Source organism: Cornus florida, unplaced genomic scaffold, assembly GCF_030987335.1.
Source record: "Cornus florida cultivar Cherokee Brave unplaced genomic scaffold, ASM3098733v1 CherokeeBrave_3.0.0_Hap2_Chr01, whole genome shotgun sequence".
In the NCBI taxonomy this organism is placed as follows: Eukaryota; Viridiplantae; Streptophyta; class Magnoliopsida; order Cornales; family Cornaceae; genus Cornus; species Cornus florida.
In genome coordinates, this window is record NW_026775571.1 from 96,604,898 (window position 1) to 96,621,095 (window position 16,198).

Below are 16,198 nucleotides of genomic sequence, written 5' to 3' on the forward strand. Positions count from 1 at the left end.
AAACTCCTCCATTGCTTTGATCTCCATAACAAACTACAAAGTAGAACAAAACAACAATCTCATCATCCAGATATAAAAACAACTGTCCTCTCTGTCCTACTCTGAGTAACACCATCTTGAAACAATCACCCTCTTGGATTTTTTTTGTTTATTTATAATTAATCTACACACATTGAACACTAGTAAATTTAATCTATATATGCTTGCCAGAAACAATTTACAAAATTTTCATTCCCCAAGTCTCCCAATTCTCAAAAACCCAACCGCGGAAAAATCATCATGGCGCTTAGTAACCGGTCTAAGAGAGGCCTAAGATGGTGTTGTGGTGTTACTGTACTTCTCACAATCATCCTTCTCGTAGTTACAATTGTCCTGTTTCTCACCATTTTAAAGCCCAAGGAACCGAAAATCATCACTGAGGGTGTTACTCTCGAATATGTTAGGTTAATTATTTTTCCAATATTTCAGCTAAATGTGTCATTGGGGGTTGAGGTGGAGATTGATAATCCCAACTACGGGAGCTTCAAGTACCAAAATAGTACGACTCACATAACTTATCGCGGGAAACATGTAGCTGATGCTCCGATTGCAGAGGACACCATTCCATCTCGCGGCAAGCATAACGTAAGCACCAGTGTGCTGATTGAAGGGGAGAAGCTGGTTTTGGATTCGAATTTTTCGGGTGATTACAATGCAGGGTGCTTGAATTTTACTTCATCGACCACCTTGCATGGCAAAGCTATTGTGATGAAGTTCATCAAGATAAAGGCCACAAGCTATAGCACCTGTGACATCTCTGTGTTTGTCCACGAAAACAATGCCACTTCTGTATGCAGTTCAAAATTCAAGTATTGATCTTTTCCTTCTCTAAACAATATCAGATTTTTATAATTATTATTTTTATTTATTTCCTGACGTAATATCGTAGCATAAATTTGTTACTTGATTGATCACATATTGATCATTGTAAAGCAAACAATTTGTGAGCAAGAATACATAAATGGTAAAATTTATTCAAAGCTTAGCATATGTAGCTTTCAAATTAGTCCATTTGGTGTTTGTCAGAGGACAAGACATGTCCTCATTTATGGGTTCAATTAGGTGGTGAACATTGAAAACTCAGACAATATAATTTAATTAGTATGTCATATATACACAAGATCCAAATTCTTGTTTGTATCAATTTAATGTTATGGCAGCGAAAATTTTCCCATGTATTTTCTCTTTTGCTAGAAAATGTTTTGTTTTTTCTTAGCTCATATCCTTCCCAGCACCAATAAGTAAATAAATAAAATAACACATAATTTTGTGTTCAAAACTTGAGATTCTGCATTATTCACACACACATATATATATATATATTTCATGTTAGTTGTGTGAAAAAATTTTATATGGTCCTGACCAATCACATATGGCCATGTATATAATTGTGACAATTTTTGTTTGTCTTTTTATTCTCCAACTAGACAAAAAAACAAATGATGTGTTATTGACGTAATGAACGATTTCTTAGATACAACCGTGCACCGACTTAAATAGTCTTGCTTTAATTATTAGTTATCAACGTCATCTGGTTCATAAAATTAAATTTCTCTAATCTTCATTAAAAAAAACCAGGCACAATTATTTTGGTTGTGGAATTGGGAGGTCGATGATGATGGTGTTGTTAATTTCACATAAATTTGGAACCCTACCAGAATATTGCATACATTCCTGGTGGTCCAACCATAACAACAACAACAAATTTATCATATTTTTCATTAATCACCGTAACGAAATTAATTTAGCTAGTTATATCTTGAAAGTGACTTCACGAACTATAAAAGCAGTGACAAAAATATATGTAACCAGAGTTTTGTTCATTGACTGTTCACATCAACTTCCTGATTTTATTTATTCACAACAAATATAAATAATAAATATGTTTTAAGTCATATTCATATATTACTTAAAAGAAGATAAGATTGGCCCAATCTTTAATTATGATTTATGACCAATGATGTTCACTGCATTTAGGCACTGCGAAACTTTTGCTTTAATTGAGTTCAAGGATGAGCCTACATTTCATTGCGGGAAATTAAATTTGTTGCGACTCAATTACAAGAGATTGTCGACAGTCACAACAAATAATAGCGTTCTTTATTAATTTATTTGTTGATTGATTTAATCAACAATCTTAATCATCATAACAAGTGATTTATGATTAATTTTAAGAACAGTTGATTTCAATTTGTAAAATTCCAAAGGGATGACCTAGTTAAAAAAGGCTTGGGCCTTGGGGCCTGATACCTCATGAAGCATCAGGTTTTAGAATCAATTCGTCCTAAGTGTAGATAAGGAGCCATGCTCGTAGACATAGTCTGAGTTTTACCTGATCCGTGTTGGGGCGCTTTACACAAACGTTGTAGATTAATCATAATACTCCAATTATAAAAAATAATAATAATATTAATCTTAATTGTCATGCAAGAGAATCCATACTAGAGGAACATGGTCTAACAAGTCTAAGTATTAGCATATTATGTGTAAATTTAGTAGACTACAATTGAGCCTTTAGTAATTATTATTTGGACAATACTTAGGTCTCACTAGTGAGGTTATACATTGTCCTTATTGTTGATGTGAACCAATAACAAATGAATATATTTTTTTAAATTACCAAATCAAAGATAGTAAGGTATATATACTCACTTATCAAAACTTATCAAATGAGAAATGATAGTTACATACATCATCTTTAATTTAGTAATGAAAAAAATATATTTTTATTGTTATTGATCCACATCAATAATGAGGACGATATATATACTCACTGGTAAGGATCTAAATATTATTTTATAACTTAATACTCTATTTGAGTTTATTAAGTATTTTCTAAGAAACCAAGCCCGTATATCATGGTAAATAATAATTATTATTTTTTAATTATTAGTTGTTATAATTAAAAATACATATGTAAATGTACAAATTTATTATGTATAATTAAACACTTAACTACCAAAACAAATAATGTATTTTCATAACAATAATTGAGATGCATAGCACACTGGTCCCACTCTAGTTACATATAAAAAAGTTGACCTAATAATTGGTTCAATATAAACCAGACATATTTCTTCTACCTTTTGTCTTGTGCCATTAACATTCTTAATTGAAACATTTGAGCTCGAAAATTCCCGGTTCAAATACAGATATTAAATACGAGCACAACACATGAAAATTCGTTGTACTTATTAATTATATATACGGCTAATAGTGGCAACACTTTTCTATCGTTATGTTATTTAGTTGTTGAGAAAAGATAGGAAAAAGGTAGGATAACTTTTGGATTTCATATTTCCCATTAATTAGGACCCAACAAAACAAAATTGAACTAAGTAAATATAACTATTTTGGGTAAAGTAACACACAGCCTTTTTTTCAAACCAAAGCAAGATAGAAGCACACCATATCGTTCCACTTAGTCGACCCATATTGTTCAACAGCTGTGCAAAATGTCATCTCCACTTGAGTTGAACGAAACTCGAGTTTTTACTAACAGAACGTGACTCTTAAATAGCTGTTCAAAATGTCATCTCCACTTGAATTGAACGAAGTTCGAGTTTTTACCGGCAGACGTGACTCCTAAAGAGTCTAATCTTAAGTATGACATTTTATAAGAATGTACCTCTAGAGCCAACCTCTTAAAATTATAATTAATGTTTATGTTTTTTTATAATATATTAATATATTTTTGTGAAGGACAATATTTGCCTCCTACCAAATAACTAGAAATTTCCTTCTGCTCAGTGATGTGTTCCATCAAAATTTTGACACATGTACTAAAAATTAAATTAAATTAAAAGGTGTATCAACCCATTTTTAACGAGTTGACTGGGCTCAAATTAAAACCCATTTGAGAATACTTTTGAAGTTGTCTCTCTCTTTCCCTAATCTTGAAACGTAGTCAAATCTCCATTAAAGCTTCAACGTGTTTCCTAAATTCTAACGAGTTGGAACATCTGATTATTGCTTTCTATATTGGATTGAAATGCTAACACAGATCAAGTTAAGCGAGAAAAGAAAATATGGACTTGTGTGTATTTACATACCTTATGTATTAATATAGAGACTGTCTTATAAATACACAGAGAGAGTATATGTATGTCTTATATACACAATTCAGTAATTCCTTTACTTCACTCACATTTTTTTCTCTTTAACTTATTCCTAATCACGTTGTATTCGAAAGAAGAATCAACAATTGAGATCAAAAGACCTATCATTTCTCTATATATACATATATAAGTCGGGTTAATCAATTAAAAAATAATTTATTTTAATTTAGGCCCTTTTAAATATTACATAACTTGGATCCACCACTTAAAGAGCACTATGAAATTATTTTTTTATCAATATTATATATATAATATGAACAAATGCTGGCTCCCACAACAGTTTGAGATAATCTTTTTTGACTTAAATGTAAGGATCAAAATATTTGATGGCGATGTCAAATAATTGCTCAAAATTAGGAGGAACATTAAGCGGCTGTAACTTTAATGTCCACTATTTAAATTGTGGGCCACACTGGTACGGAGGAGCTTGGAGCCACAACAATCTTCTGGTTGTGTAGTCGTCGCTGGGGCTGTCCATAGTTGCGATGCGAGGGGTTGTTGTCTATTGGCTTGGGTGCTTCAATTTCTTACTTTGTTGTGGGCCTTCCGTGGACTTGCCCTAGCTTAGCTACCCTTGTTTTTTGGTGTCTTCTGGGCCTTGCCCCACTCGGGTTTTCCAGGTACCCGTTCATTTGATCCGTAAATTCCATATAATTCAATTCGTTTGACTCGAATTGATCTTTTAGTTCATTAATTCTGTGACGGATTTATTAATAAGTCATTTGTATGTATTGAGTCAGTTCATGAATTTAGGTCTTAAAAAAAACCAATCTAATCCGATTTATTACCTATGTAATATATATATAAATTGTCTCCTTTACCTCAATTGTTCTCTACATCCTTTAATGTTCTACAAGTTGAATTTCTTTTACTTGTTTCACAAGTAAGATATTAATATATATATATATATATATAATTTTTTTTTCTTCCGGTAATTCATGTTGATATCTTATTGTTACAGTAGTTGTACCATAGATTTCAATTCATTTGCAAAATTATAGACTGTCCAAATTAGAGGATGGACAACCCTGCAAGGTGGCTCAGTTGGTCAGGTTTTGGATTTGTTCCCAATGATCATCAGTTCGAATCTCCTCAGTGCAACTGGAGGCTTGCACGATCGTTAATTTCAGGACTTCGTGGAATTAGTCGAGGTGTGCATAAGCTGGCCCGAACATCCACGATTTAAAAAAAAAAAAACCTAGAGAATGGACAATTATGGATTATTTTATCTCAATCTTACATGACCATTTCAATCCAATCTAATATTTCACAGATTGAATAGAATTAATTTTACTCATAAATTTAGTCAATTTTATCTATGTGCACTCCAACATAAGTGTCCATTTTTTATTTTTATCTGCCTCAAAAGAACGGTCTCATTTGAATTAATATACAGTTTTTATAATATTATCAATTTAACGTCTTTGTGTTTAACTTATAAAAAATAAATCATCTAGTGTTCTCTCCTTACATGGTATATCTGCGCGTGCGTGTTATTACTCGTGCATGAGCGTGCGTAGATTGCTCAAAGGACCGTTAACTTCTTCAATAAATATACTGTAACATGCATCTCAAATAAGGAAAAAGATCAGGTCATATGTGGATATTATTAATTGATTCAATTTTCCAAATTGTACAAATTTAATTGTTTCTTATTAGGAGATTTACGTATTTAAAATTTACTTTTCGTCCTCAAACTAATCAAATTACGTTTGCCTTCCCAAAGAACAGACAAATTAGCCACTTTAGTGAATCAAATTTGTGTATCAAATAAGGATTACACAATCTGGATATAAATTTATATGGGAAAGTGCAGCTCCTATACACAATGATCAAATAAATATTCATCTGGTGTTCAAAAAACCTACATTTTTTAAATTGATTAATTAGGATAATTCTTCAATTTTAAAACTAAAATACTTAAAAGGCCCTCAAAATAGCATTAAAAAAAAAAAAAAAAAAACTGATTTATAAATATATATGATTTTTATAAAAAATTTTGGACTTGGGGGTATTTTGGGGTTTATACAAAAATTTTGAAATTTTTGGAATTTTTATTAAAAATTGAAGATTCGAATACCTAAAATGCTCTTAGGGTATGTTCAACTAAATGAGATTGGAGAATTGGAAATGGAACGGATGAAATTTTCAGATTGGAGCATTGAAATTGGAACGGATGGAATTTAAGGATATTTTGGTTCAATTTTCTTAGTTGTTTTCCTTAAATTGTACCAATTTCAATTCCAATTATCCAATTTCATACCCCCAAACACACCATAAAGGATACTCCCTCCGTCCCTTATTAATAGTCCATTTTCTCTTTTTACATATCCCAAATTAGTTGTCCTCCTTGAAAAGTCAAAGCATCTTTTCACTATATTTCTATCATTGTCCTTTATCTTTTTAAAAAATTTCAAACATTGGTGTTATATATATTTAATGTTTAAAGGACAATTTAGTAATTTGAAAAGGGGACAATGTATTAATTGCATGTCCCTTCAAAAAGTTATAAAACAAAAAATGGACAACTAATAAGAGACGAGGTAGTATTTTGGAATTTTTATGAAAAAAAATTGGTCAAAATTGATGATTAGGGAACAATTTGCAATAGATTTTCAAATTATAAAGATTTATAAGCACATATTAAATAAAATTAATTATTTTTTGCACATTTTTTTATATATATATATAAATGGGGTTTTGCACTTTACCCACATATATATATATACACACACACACACACACATACATATATATGCGTGTGTGTACGTGTCCTTTCCGTTCCATATTGATCCCATGCATCCAGCTATTCATACTACAGATCTAGCAAAATTTATAGAGTTTTCTTGAATATATAGTTATGCATTCATGCATTTTATATATTGCTGTTAATTATATATTCAAGAAATTAAAACTCTATAAATTTTCAAATGATATGTAACATGCAGTGTCACAGAATTTTTGCACTAATAGTTCGTACTAGTAATTTCATTAATAATTAATAAAGAATCAAATTAAGTAGATTTACCAATGAACGTATTTACATATGATTTCTTAATTTATTAAAAAAATAATTTGTGAGAACATGCACCTTTCTTCCTAGTTGTAACAGAAAGGTCTTCAAAATGAATCATAATTTGGTGCTTAAGAATTAGTATTAGCGTAATTGATAGACACATGCATTATATATAGGGAGGGGTAAAATCATAAAACTCCTTTGTATTATTTTAAACAATTGTATAATCTCTGTAATATTAAATAAAACTCATTATAAATAAAAGTAATCAGTGTATCTTATTCGGTAATAAATATGTTATTAGATTGTGAAATAACAAAATTGATTTCAATCACACAGGGAAAGTAGGTTAATGTCACATAGCACTATCTTGAAAGAAGTAACTTTGATGGTTCTTTGAAAAGTTAAAAGATTTCATGAAGTAACTTTGATGGTTCTTTGAAAAGTTAAAAGATTTCATGAAGTTTATTACCCTTTATTATTATTATTATTATTATTATTTTTTGAAATTTACCAATACTCGCAATGTCCTCGTTGCGGCTCCTTTCAAGTCGGGCGCTTAACATAACATCGGATCAAAGAATGAGTCTGACTTTGATACCAATTATAACGGGTAGGCATCTGTCCATTTTTATTCAAAATCTCAAGATGTTGAGTAATGCTGCATATCTATCCATTTATATCCAATCATTTTTTTATTTGAATCCGATGTGAATCAAATGATCCTTGTTATATTTACTTAGCATTAAAAAAGTTACATGCACAAATTTCATAGTTTTTGGGGATTTATTTTTTTACCCCTTATACATACACTGATAAATTAATGTGTTTATAACGTAAACAAAGAGATACATATTTTGTTGCAGAGGGAAAATATATAATAAAGTTTTGAAAAATTAATCCAATTATAAAAAATAAATAATAATAATAATAATAATAAAACAGAGTGAGTGAAAGGTGAGTAGTTAAGAAGGCATATAAGTCGTTTCACCATACACCCATGGAAGGAATTTAAACATTAGATGTCAACGTTCTCTCTCCTCAGCAATAACACCACCAGCCTCCATAAATGCGATTGCACCCTCTCTATACGCTCTGCAATAACTCCTCCCCCTCCCACATCTTCATCCCTCTCTTCCCTTTCCCTTCTTCCCTCTCTCTCCCCATCTTTGATTCTATATCCTCTTTTTCCTCGTACGTTTCTTTCTCTCTCATTCTCATCTCACTATTCTTCTCAAGTTCTTTTCACAAAAGAGGTCTCGGTCAATACCGCCTTGAATCCTCCTTTTTGCCTCCAACAAGTGGTTTTCCGATGACCCTTTAGTCTCAAAACCAGATCTGAGCCTTCTCTCATTTGACTTATCAAATAACTTCAAAAGAAGAGCTGTCTTGCTTTTGTAAGAGCTTTAGCACCAGTAAGCTACTCTACCTATATATATATATTTGTCCAAGATGGTGGTGTCTGGCACGAGCGCCCCATAACTCATCACCGGACATATGCAGTCTGTCACACACTGTCACACACCGGGCAATTACCCGGAAAATTCCCGGATGGCCCCAAGAGAATTTGAACTACTCTACCTATATAAAACCCTTCATTTGTCTACAGTTTTAAAAGTTAGATAGTTATACTAATATATATGAACACTCAGACACACACACACATATATATATGATGTTTTAAATTTTTGTTTTACATTTTGCAGAGAGATGGGAGGAAGAGAAAGGGTGGGGTTTGACTCATCACCGTGATTTCCGTGGGCTTTCTAAGTAAAACAACTTGTTTGAAATTGGTGGTGTCAAAGACCATTTCACACAGTGTGTATGTGTGTGTGAGAGTCAACTCTTTCCATCTAATATTTCTCAATCTGGTCACGTTGAGACAGACTGGACATAGAATCTGGTTTGGATTAAGCCCAAAACCGTAGTCATTTCTATCTGTTTTTTTCTTTTCTTTTTTCTTTTGTTTTTTTAGGTAAGTATCTGGTTTGTTGTTACTTGTAATCATCTTATTAGTTTGCTCAGACACTGCCAGATAGGTAAGAGAATCTAATTAAACTCTCAACCCATAACCTGTCTCTCACTCCAAGAGACCAAAACCAAATTGAAAACCTCACCCAAGAGAGAGAAACTACTCTTTAGAGAGAGACTCTTTTTAGGGTTTGTCTGTGTGGGAGATGTGCAACTTTTAGGGTTTTGGGTGAGTGAGGTATGCCAGCTGATGTATTTCTACGGCGTCTGAGATGCTCGAAAGCAAAGGAAAATTTCTTGGATTTGGTTTGTCTACATAGCTAATTCTCAATCAGGTTAGAACTCAATGAACACAAATTTTTTTTTTTTAGGGTTCTTCTCTCTTTATTCATTTTCATGGACTGTTTAAGATGTTACATAGGACCTTGTCCTATCATCTTTTAAATGTACCGTACATATATGACCACTTCTCTCTTCTATCTATCTATCTCTTTTTTTTCTTTTTCTTTTTTTTCTTTTTTTTTTTGTTTGTACAAAATGCATTTGTAAACTCTTTGATCATAAGCTAGGGTATTAAGTATTACCATAGATATGCATATACACTTCTTTATGTGAAGATTATAACTAATTATTACCTGGGATTTCTACTTTAATTTATTGTGATTTTTGCATTTGTCCATTGTTTGATATGTGTTTAGCTTAATGGTGTTCTTACTTTCAATTCATTCTGGTTGATAGATTAGAAAGCCATAGCTTTGGAAACAAACCCCAAGTATCAGTCAATATGTTTCAACCAAACATGTTTGACAGTCACCGTCATATACTGGATATCACCCACAAAACACCGGAAAATGAGATAGATATGATCAGAGACGATGAATTCGAGAGCAAATCAGTCACTGATATCATGGAAGCCCCCTCTGGTGACGATCAAGATCCGAACCATCAATCCAAAAAGAAGCGGTACCACCGGCACACACAGCATCAAATCCAGGAAATGGAAGCGTAAGCATCATTTTGTACCTCTCTTTTGAGTATTTGTGTGTGAAAAATGAGACCTCATAAGCTTGTGCTATCCTTACTAGTGATTTGATACTAATTGGGTTTTAAATTTTGTTACAGTTTCTTTAAAGAATGCCCTCACCCAGATGATAAGCAAAGGAAGGATCTTGGCCGTCGATTAGGGTTAGAGCCTTTGCAAATTAAGTTTTGGTTCCAAAACAAACGCACACAGATGAAGGTAACGTTTATACTATATATATAGCATGCATTTCAAGCACTTTAATCTAGCATGGCCTTGGTGTTGTTTGATAATCTAATTAATTAAGCGCATTTGAAATTTGAAAATGTTATTTGAATATCACTTTAAAAGGTAAGCGGGTATTTAAAATTTTCAGTATTTAATTTACAGTTTTATCAAACAACACTTTAACCTCCGCATTTTAATATTCTATCTTGTGCATACTAGCTTTTTTTGACCAAAAAAAAAAAAAAAATGTGTTTTCACTTTTCTGTTCTATGGAAACTGATAATGTTTTCAATAACTACAAAAACATTGTTATCTAAATTAAGTTACATTTATTTAACTTGGTTTTTTTTACATAAAATTGTCAACCAAACAAACTTTCGAACCTTTTTTTTTTTTTTTTTTTTTTAGTTCATAGTGTAGCTATATATGCTGTACTAAACTTAGATGATGGGGAAACTGTGCACAGACTCAACATGAACGCCATGAGAACACTCAGCTGAGAACTGAGAACGAAAAGCTTCGTGCAGATAACATAAGGTACAAAGAAGCCCTGACTAATGCTACTTGTCCCAACTGTGGAGGCCCTGCTTCTATTGGCGAGATGTCATTCGATGAGCAGCACTTGAGGATAGAGAATTCTCGCTTAAGAGAAGAGGTAACTGGAGGAGACACAGTATATATACATAGATATTGTATCTCTATACTGTTTTAACGAAGAAAGAAGCTGGTATAATCATATATATTACAATAACAACAATTAAGTCTTGGGGATGAATCCTATGTTTCCATTATTCTCCATTTAATGTCATAGCCTCAGTCAAATCACATGCAGGACTAATCATATATATTCTATGTTTTTAGATTGACAGGATATCTTCAATTGCCGCGAAATATGTTGGTAAGCCTGTGCTTGGACAGACTCATCTCTCTTCTCATGGACCATCGCGATCACTTGATCTTGGGGTCGCGAATTTTGGCCTACAATCAAGCATGTTAGGAGAGATGTATGGAGCTGGTGATCTTCTTAGGTCAGTAACTGGCCCTACTGAGGCAGACAAGCCAATGATCATTGAGCTTGCTGTGGCTGCAATGGAGGAATTAATCACTATGACACAAGCAGGGGAGCCCTTATGGATGCGTAGCCCTGACAGCGCTACAGAGAGCTTAAGTGAGGATGAGTACTTGAGGACATTCCCGCGAGGACTCGGACCAAAGCCCTTGGGGTTAAAATCTGAAGCTTCGCGGGAATCTGCAATTGTTATAATGAACCATATCAATCTTGTGGAGATTCTTATGGATGTGGTAGGCTTATTTTTTAAAATTTCAAGACCTGTTTAATTACTAATCTTTTGGAACCATGTTCTTAACTTGAGAATGTTTGGTGGTTTTCAGAATCAATGGTCAAATGTGTTTTCTAGTATTGTGTCAAGAGCAATGACGTTGGAGGTCCTGTCAACTGGAGTAGCAGGGAACTACAATGGAGCTTTCCAAGTGGTAATAAACAAATACTTGAATAATTTGTCAATTCTAAATTCTTGATTCAATTCAATAATTATGCACTAATTAGCTTTGAGAAACATTCCTAACGCGCGTTGTGATTATATTAAGATGACAGCAGAGTTCCAGGTCCCTACACCGCTTGTCCCAACTCGTGAAAACTATTTCGTAAGGTACTGTAAGCAGCATGCTGATGGGACTTGGGCAGTGGTGGATGCATCCTTGGACAATCTATGCCCTAGTCCAATGTCGCGATGCAGAAGAAGGCCATCCGGTTGCTTAATTCAAGAACTGCCAAATGGCTACTCAAAGGTGACAATTCACTAATTTCTTCTACATTTCACTTACTCATAGTAGAAGATACCATGCAATTTCTTAACAATTGCTCTCATTGTTCTACAATTCCGTAGGTCATTTGGGTGGAACATTTAGAAGTGGATGATAGAGCAGTTCATAACATATACAGACAACTAGTAAACTCAGGTCTCGCCTTTGGGGCAAAGCGTTGGGTGGCTACATTAGATCGACAATGTGAACGTCTTGCTAGTGTAATGGCTAATAACATTCCAGGGGATGTTGGAGGTAACACATTACTTAAATTCAATTTTCTCTTTGCACAAAATTGTAGCACAGAGTTCTTAATTCTGTGAACATCAACTATTCTTCGGCTTCTTAGTGACTTTTTGCTTGCTGGACAGTGATAACAAATTCAGAAGGGAGGAAGAGCATGTTGAAGCTGGCTGAGAGGATGGTGATGAGCTTTTGCAGCGGCGTTGGTGCTTCTACTGCTCACACATGGACAACATTGTCAGGAAGTGGTGCCGATGATGTAAGGGTCATGACCAGAAAGAGTATGGATGATCCAGGCAGGCCTCCTGGTATCGTGCTAAGCGCTGCAACTTCATTCTGGATACCGGTTCCACCTAAGAGAGTTTTTGATTTTCTTCGCGATGAGAACTCTCGAAGTGAGGTACTTCCAGTTCTAAAGCACACCTGCATTACATTATCTTTTTTCTTAACATAACAGAAAATTAATAGATGGATGTCCCTGAGAATTCAAAACCTTCCAATTTAGAAGTTACCACTGTTCTTGGAAACCCTATGTCCTTTTGAAAACAAAACCACAAGCATAGATGCAGTAAATTATATGCAGAGCATACAAAATGAACATTGACTGCAACATCTGACAACAAACATATGAAATTCAGAAATTGTATATTAGCTTCAAGCAAAAATGCCTTCAGAATTAAGTCCAACTTTAGACCTAGCTCCTTGATTAAGTCTATACTTGTGTTATGTTGCAAAAATTGACCTGATTTTATAAGAAGTCGTACAATTTAATAATATCATAGTTATTTTGTAAGATAATGATTTTATCTTGCATATATAATGCAGTGGGATATCCTTTCAAATGGTGGCCTAATTCAAGAAATGGCGCATATTGCAAATGGTCGCGATCCAGGGAACTGTGTATCTCTTCTGCGTGTCAATGTAAGTTGTATACACTAAATTCATGCGTGTTTGTGTTTGTGTGTGTCATAATCAGAAATTGCCTGTTGTCAACGAAACTAAATCGTCTTATAATGTCAAAATACTCTGTAGAGTGCGAATTCAAGCCAGAGCAACATGCTGATACTACAAGAGAGTTGCGTTGATTCCACCGGCTCTTATGTTATATATGCTCCTGTTGACATTGTGGCCATGAATGTGGTCTTAAGTGGTGGGGATCCGGATTACGTCGCCCTCCTGCCATCGGGTTTTGCTATACTTCCTGATGGGCAGACTGGAAGTCACGGAGGGAAGATTTTTGAGGTTGGGACTGGTGGATCGCTGCTAACCGTTGCATTTCAGATCTTAGTTGATTCAGTGCCAACGGCGAAGCTCTCTCTCGGATCAGTGGCAACTGTTAACAGTCTCATCAAGTGCACAGTTGAAAGGATCAAAGGTGCCTTATTGTGTGACAATGCATGACCAAGAAATCTTATATATGGTGAGCATTCTTCAAACTCAATCAGATTTTATAAGTTTATGCTTATGGTATACATCACATAGGTCAAACTAACCAAACAAGCACATTGGTCTTATTTCTTTCAAACATAAACAATTCGGGGGGTGTTTGTTTTGAGGATTTTCCTTGAATATTCATGATTTCATAACCACAATGTGTTTGGATAGCAAAATATGTTCATGATTTCCCTCTTATATAGATTCATTTAATTTTTTATTTGCAGTGAGACATGAAGGAAGAGAAGAGAAGAGAAGAGAAGAAGAAGGGTGGTTGTGTTTACTTTGGGATGGAAAATAAAGGGAAGAAGTCAAGAACGCACCTTAGGTAAGCCTTGCCTTTGTGGTGTTTGTTTGAGCAAAAAGTAGCAGCAAAGAAAGCATTTCGACACCATGCAAGGGGTAAAATAGGTTCGGGTATTGACTTTGATAATCAATGATGAAGTAAATTAACCAAGACCTTTTCACATATATGGAACATTTTACTTTTGTTTTCCTTTCAAATTAGGTTTTTGCTATTCACATTTATCTGTTTTTTAAAGAGTTTTACTTTGCAAATTCCATTTTTTCTTTTCTTTTTTGGTTTGTTATGATGGGAGGGTTGCCCTTACTCCTTGGATAAGACTATTCCCATTCCAATTACAAATCCAGGTCCCCTCCTGTGCACTGAAACTGTGTTGTTTCGGTGCACAGCGTGCAAGCTGGCTAAGCAAAGCCTCCGAGTTATGCAACTAGTCATTTAGCATCAAAATGACTAGTCTCGTGCATAGGATGTTCCCTTCACAATTATCCATACTAATGCAAATGCACTGCAAAAAATTTTAGGAACAAGAAAATAGAACGTTCTATGAAAATAAGATATATTGAAATCTAACCCTTTTTTCCATGTAAAAGTCTATAAGAATTGAAAATAAAAAGGAATGCTAATGAGCATTATATTTTCTCTTCTTGTTTTTTTTTTTTTTTTCCTTGGACAAGGATGGTATTTGTATTCTTCAATTACTAGCCGGAACAGCAACAAATGGCCTGTAACCGAAAAGATGCACAATAAATAATAAAATTTTACATTCTAAGAAATAAATTTATCTTTAACTACACAAAAGAGAGAATTATGAGATCAGTGCTTAAAAAATGAGAAACAACCACCCCAACCTCCAGAAGTAAATCCCATTAATGCGTGCACATGCAGACAGAATAAAAGTTGAAGATTGAGGGAAGAGAAGAATATTTGTTTTGAAGAGAAATGCTATTCAAATTGAAAAAGTAAATAGATTAAAATAAATTTCCATAATCTCATGATTCTCATCTCATTATGTATATTATTAGTTTCCTTTTTTTGTTGGTTCAGGCGTTAGTTTTTTCATTTTGAGAAGAGTTTTTCTTTGGTGAAACTAATTGCAGAAATGATAGATAGCTAAAATTATTTTGAACTTCACTCGAAACTTTAAAAGAAACAGATGGTTGTTAGCTTACCTTTTAACCCAAAAAAACAAAATAAATAAATAAAATAAAATAAAATAATACAGATGGTTGTTGAAATCAATAAATGAGCAGTAATATATATTTGAGGGTGGCCAGGGGGTTGTGTGGTGTACGTTGCTGCTGGGTGTCCTTCCCTCGTGCACAACTTAAAAGAGTAGGCTAGAAAATTGAATCATGAAAAATCGAGTAAACGTGTCAATACTGTTCTTAACGTGTCGTGTTGGTATCGAACACGTGAATGTTGTTCTCGAATATAGGTAAGACACTTTCAGAATATATGATTTTATGATTATTTTTTATAAAAATAAAATTCAATACAATCTAAAATATATTATGGGTTAATTAGAAATATAGTATAAAATTAAGAAAAAATAATAAAAAATAAAAACTAACATTTAGCTCTAAATTTCAAATTAGTGATTTATTTATGATTATATGGATAAAATGGCAAAAAAAATATATGTTGTATTATTTATAAATATATATTGCATTATATTTTTTTGACGTATCTATATCTGTGTTATATTTTTTTTTAGATATATTGTATCGCCGTATCAGTATCGTACCCGTTTCCTTATTTGAGCTTTATAATGAAAAATCTCCTAAGTAAGGGTGGTAATTTGTATTTCTGCATTTGGGTAGTGTCATTACTTTTAACATGAACACCTTATGATCATTAAACAAATAACACAACATAACTTAGTATAAAATGTGAAGCAAATAGTCAAAACCTGACATGACACGACAATCAAATCATTTAGTTAAATATATTGATTAAACTATAAACGGATTGAAAAGTCAAATAAGAACATGACTATTGAA

At 33.3% G+C, this 16,198-nt stretch overlaps 2 protein-coding genes across 4 annotated transcripts; both read left to right on the forward strand.

Annotated features, from left to right (window-relative positions):
• The first annotated feature begins 279 nt into the window (after positions 1–279).
• Positions 280–855, forward strand: LOC132278291 (uncharacterized). The gene has a single exon (XM_059780095.1). The coding sequence runs from the start codon at positions 280–282 to the stop codon at positions 853–855; it is 576 nt and encodes a 191-aa protein (XP_059636078.1).
• A 7,380-nt stretch (positions 856–8,235) lies between these two features.
• LOC132307963 (homeobox-leucine zipper protein PROTODERMAL FACTOR 2-like) lies at positions 8,236–14,398 on the forward strand. 3 transcript variants are annotated; one of them, XM_059805884.1, is made up of 13 exons: positions 8,237–8,588; positions 8,880–9,479; positions 9,883–10,149; positions 10,267–10,384; positions 10,860–11,048; positions 11,255–11,695; positions 11,786–11,887; positions 12,002–12,202; positions 12,301–12,472; positions 12,589–12,860; positions 13,286–13,381; positions 13,493–13,880; positions 14,122–14,398. In XM_059805884.1, the coding sequence occupies exons 3-12, from the start codon at positions 9,929–9,931 to the stop codon at positions 13,859–13,861; spliced, it is 2,181 nt and encodes a 726-aa protein (XP_059661867.1). In that variant the 5' UTR covers positions 8,237–8,588; positions 8,880–9,479; positions 9,883–9,928; the 3' UTR covers positions 13,862–13,880; positions 14,122–14,398. The 3 variants fall into 3 exon arrangements, with proteins under 3 accessions (XP_059661884.1, XP_059661867.1, XP_059661875.1); XM_059805892.1 differs by having other exon boundaries at positions 8,237–8,570; XM_059805901.1 differs by lacking the exon at positions 8,880–9,479 and having other exon boundaries at positions 8,236–8,588.
• The last annotated feature ends 1,800 nt before the right edge of the window (positions 14,399–16,198 follow it).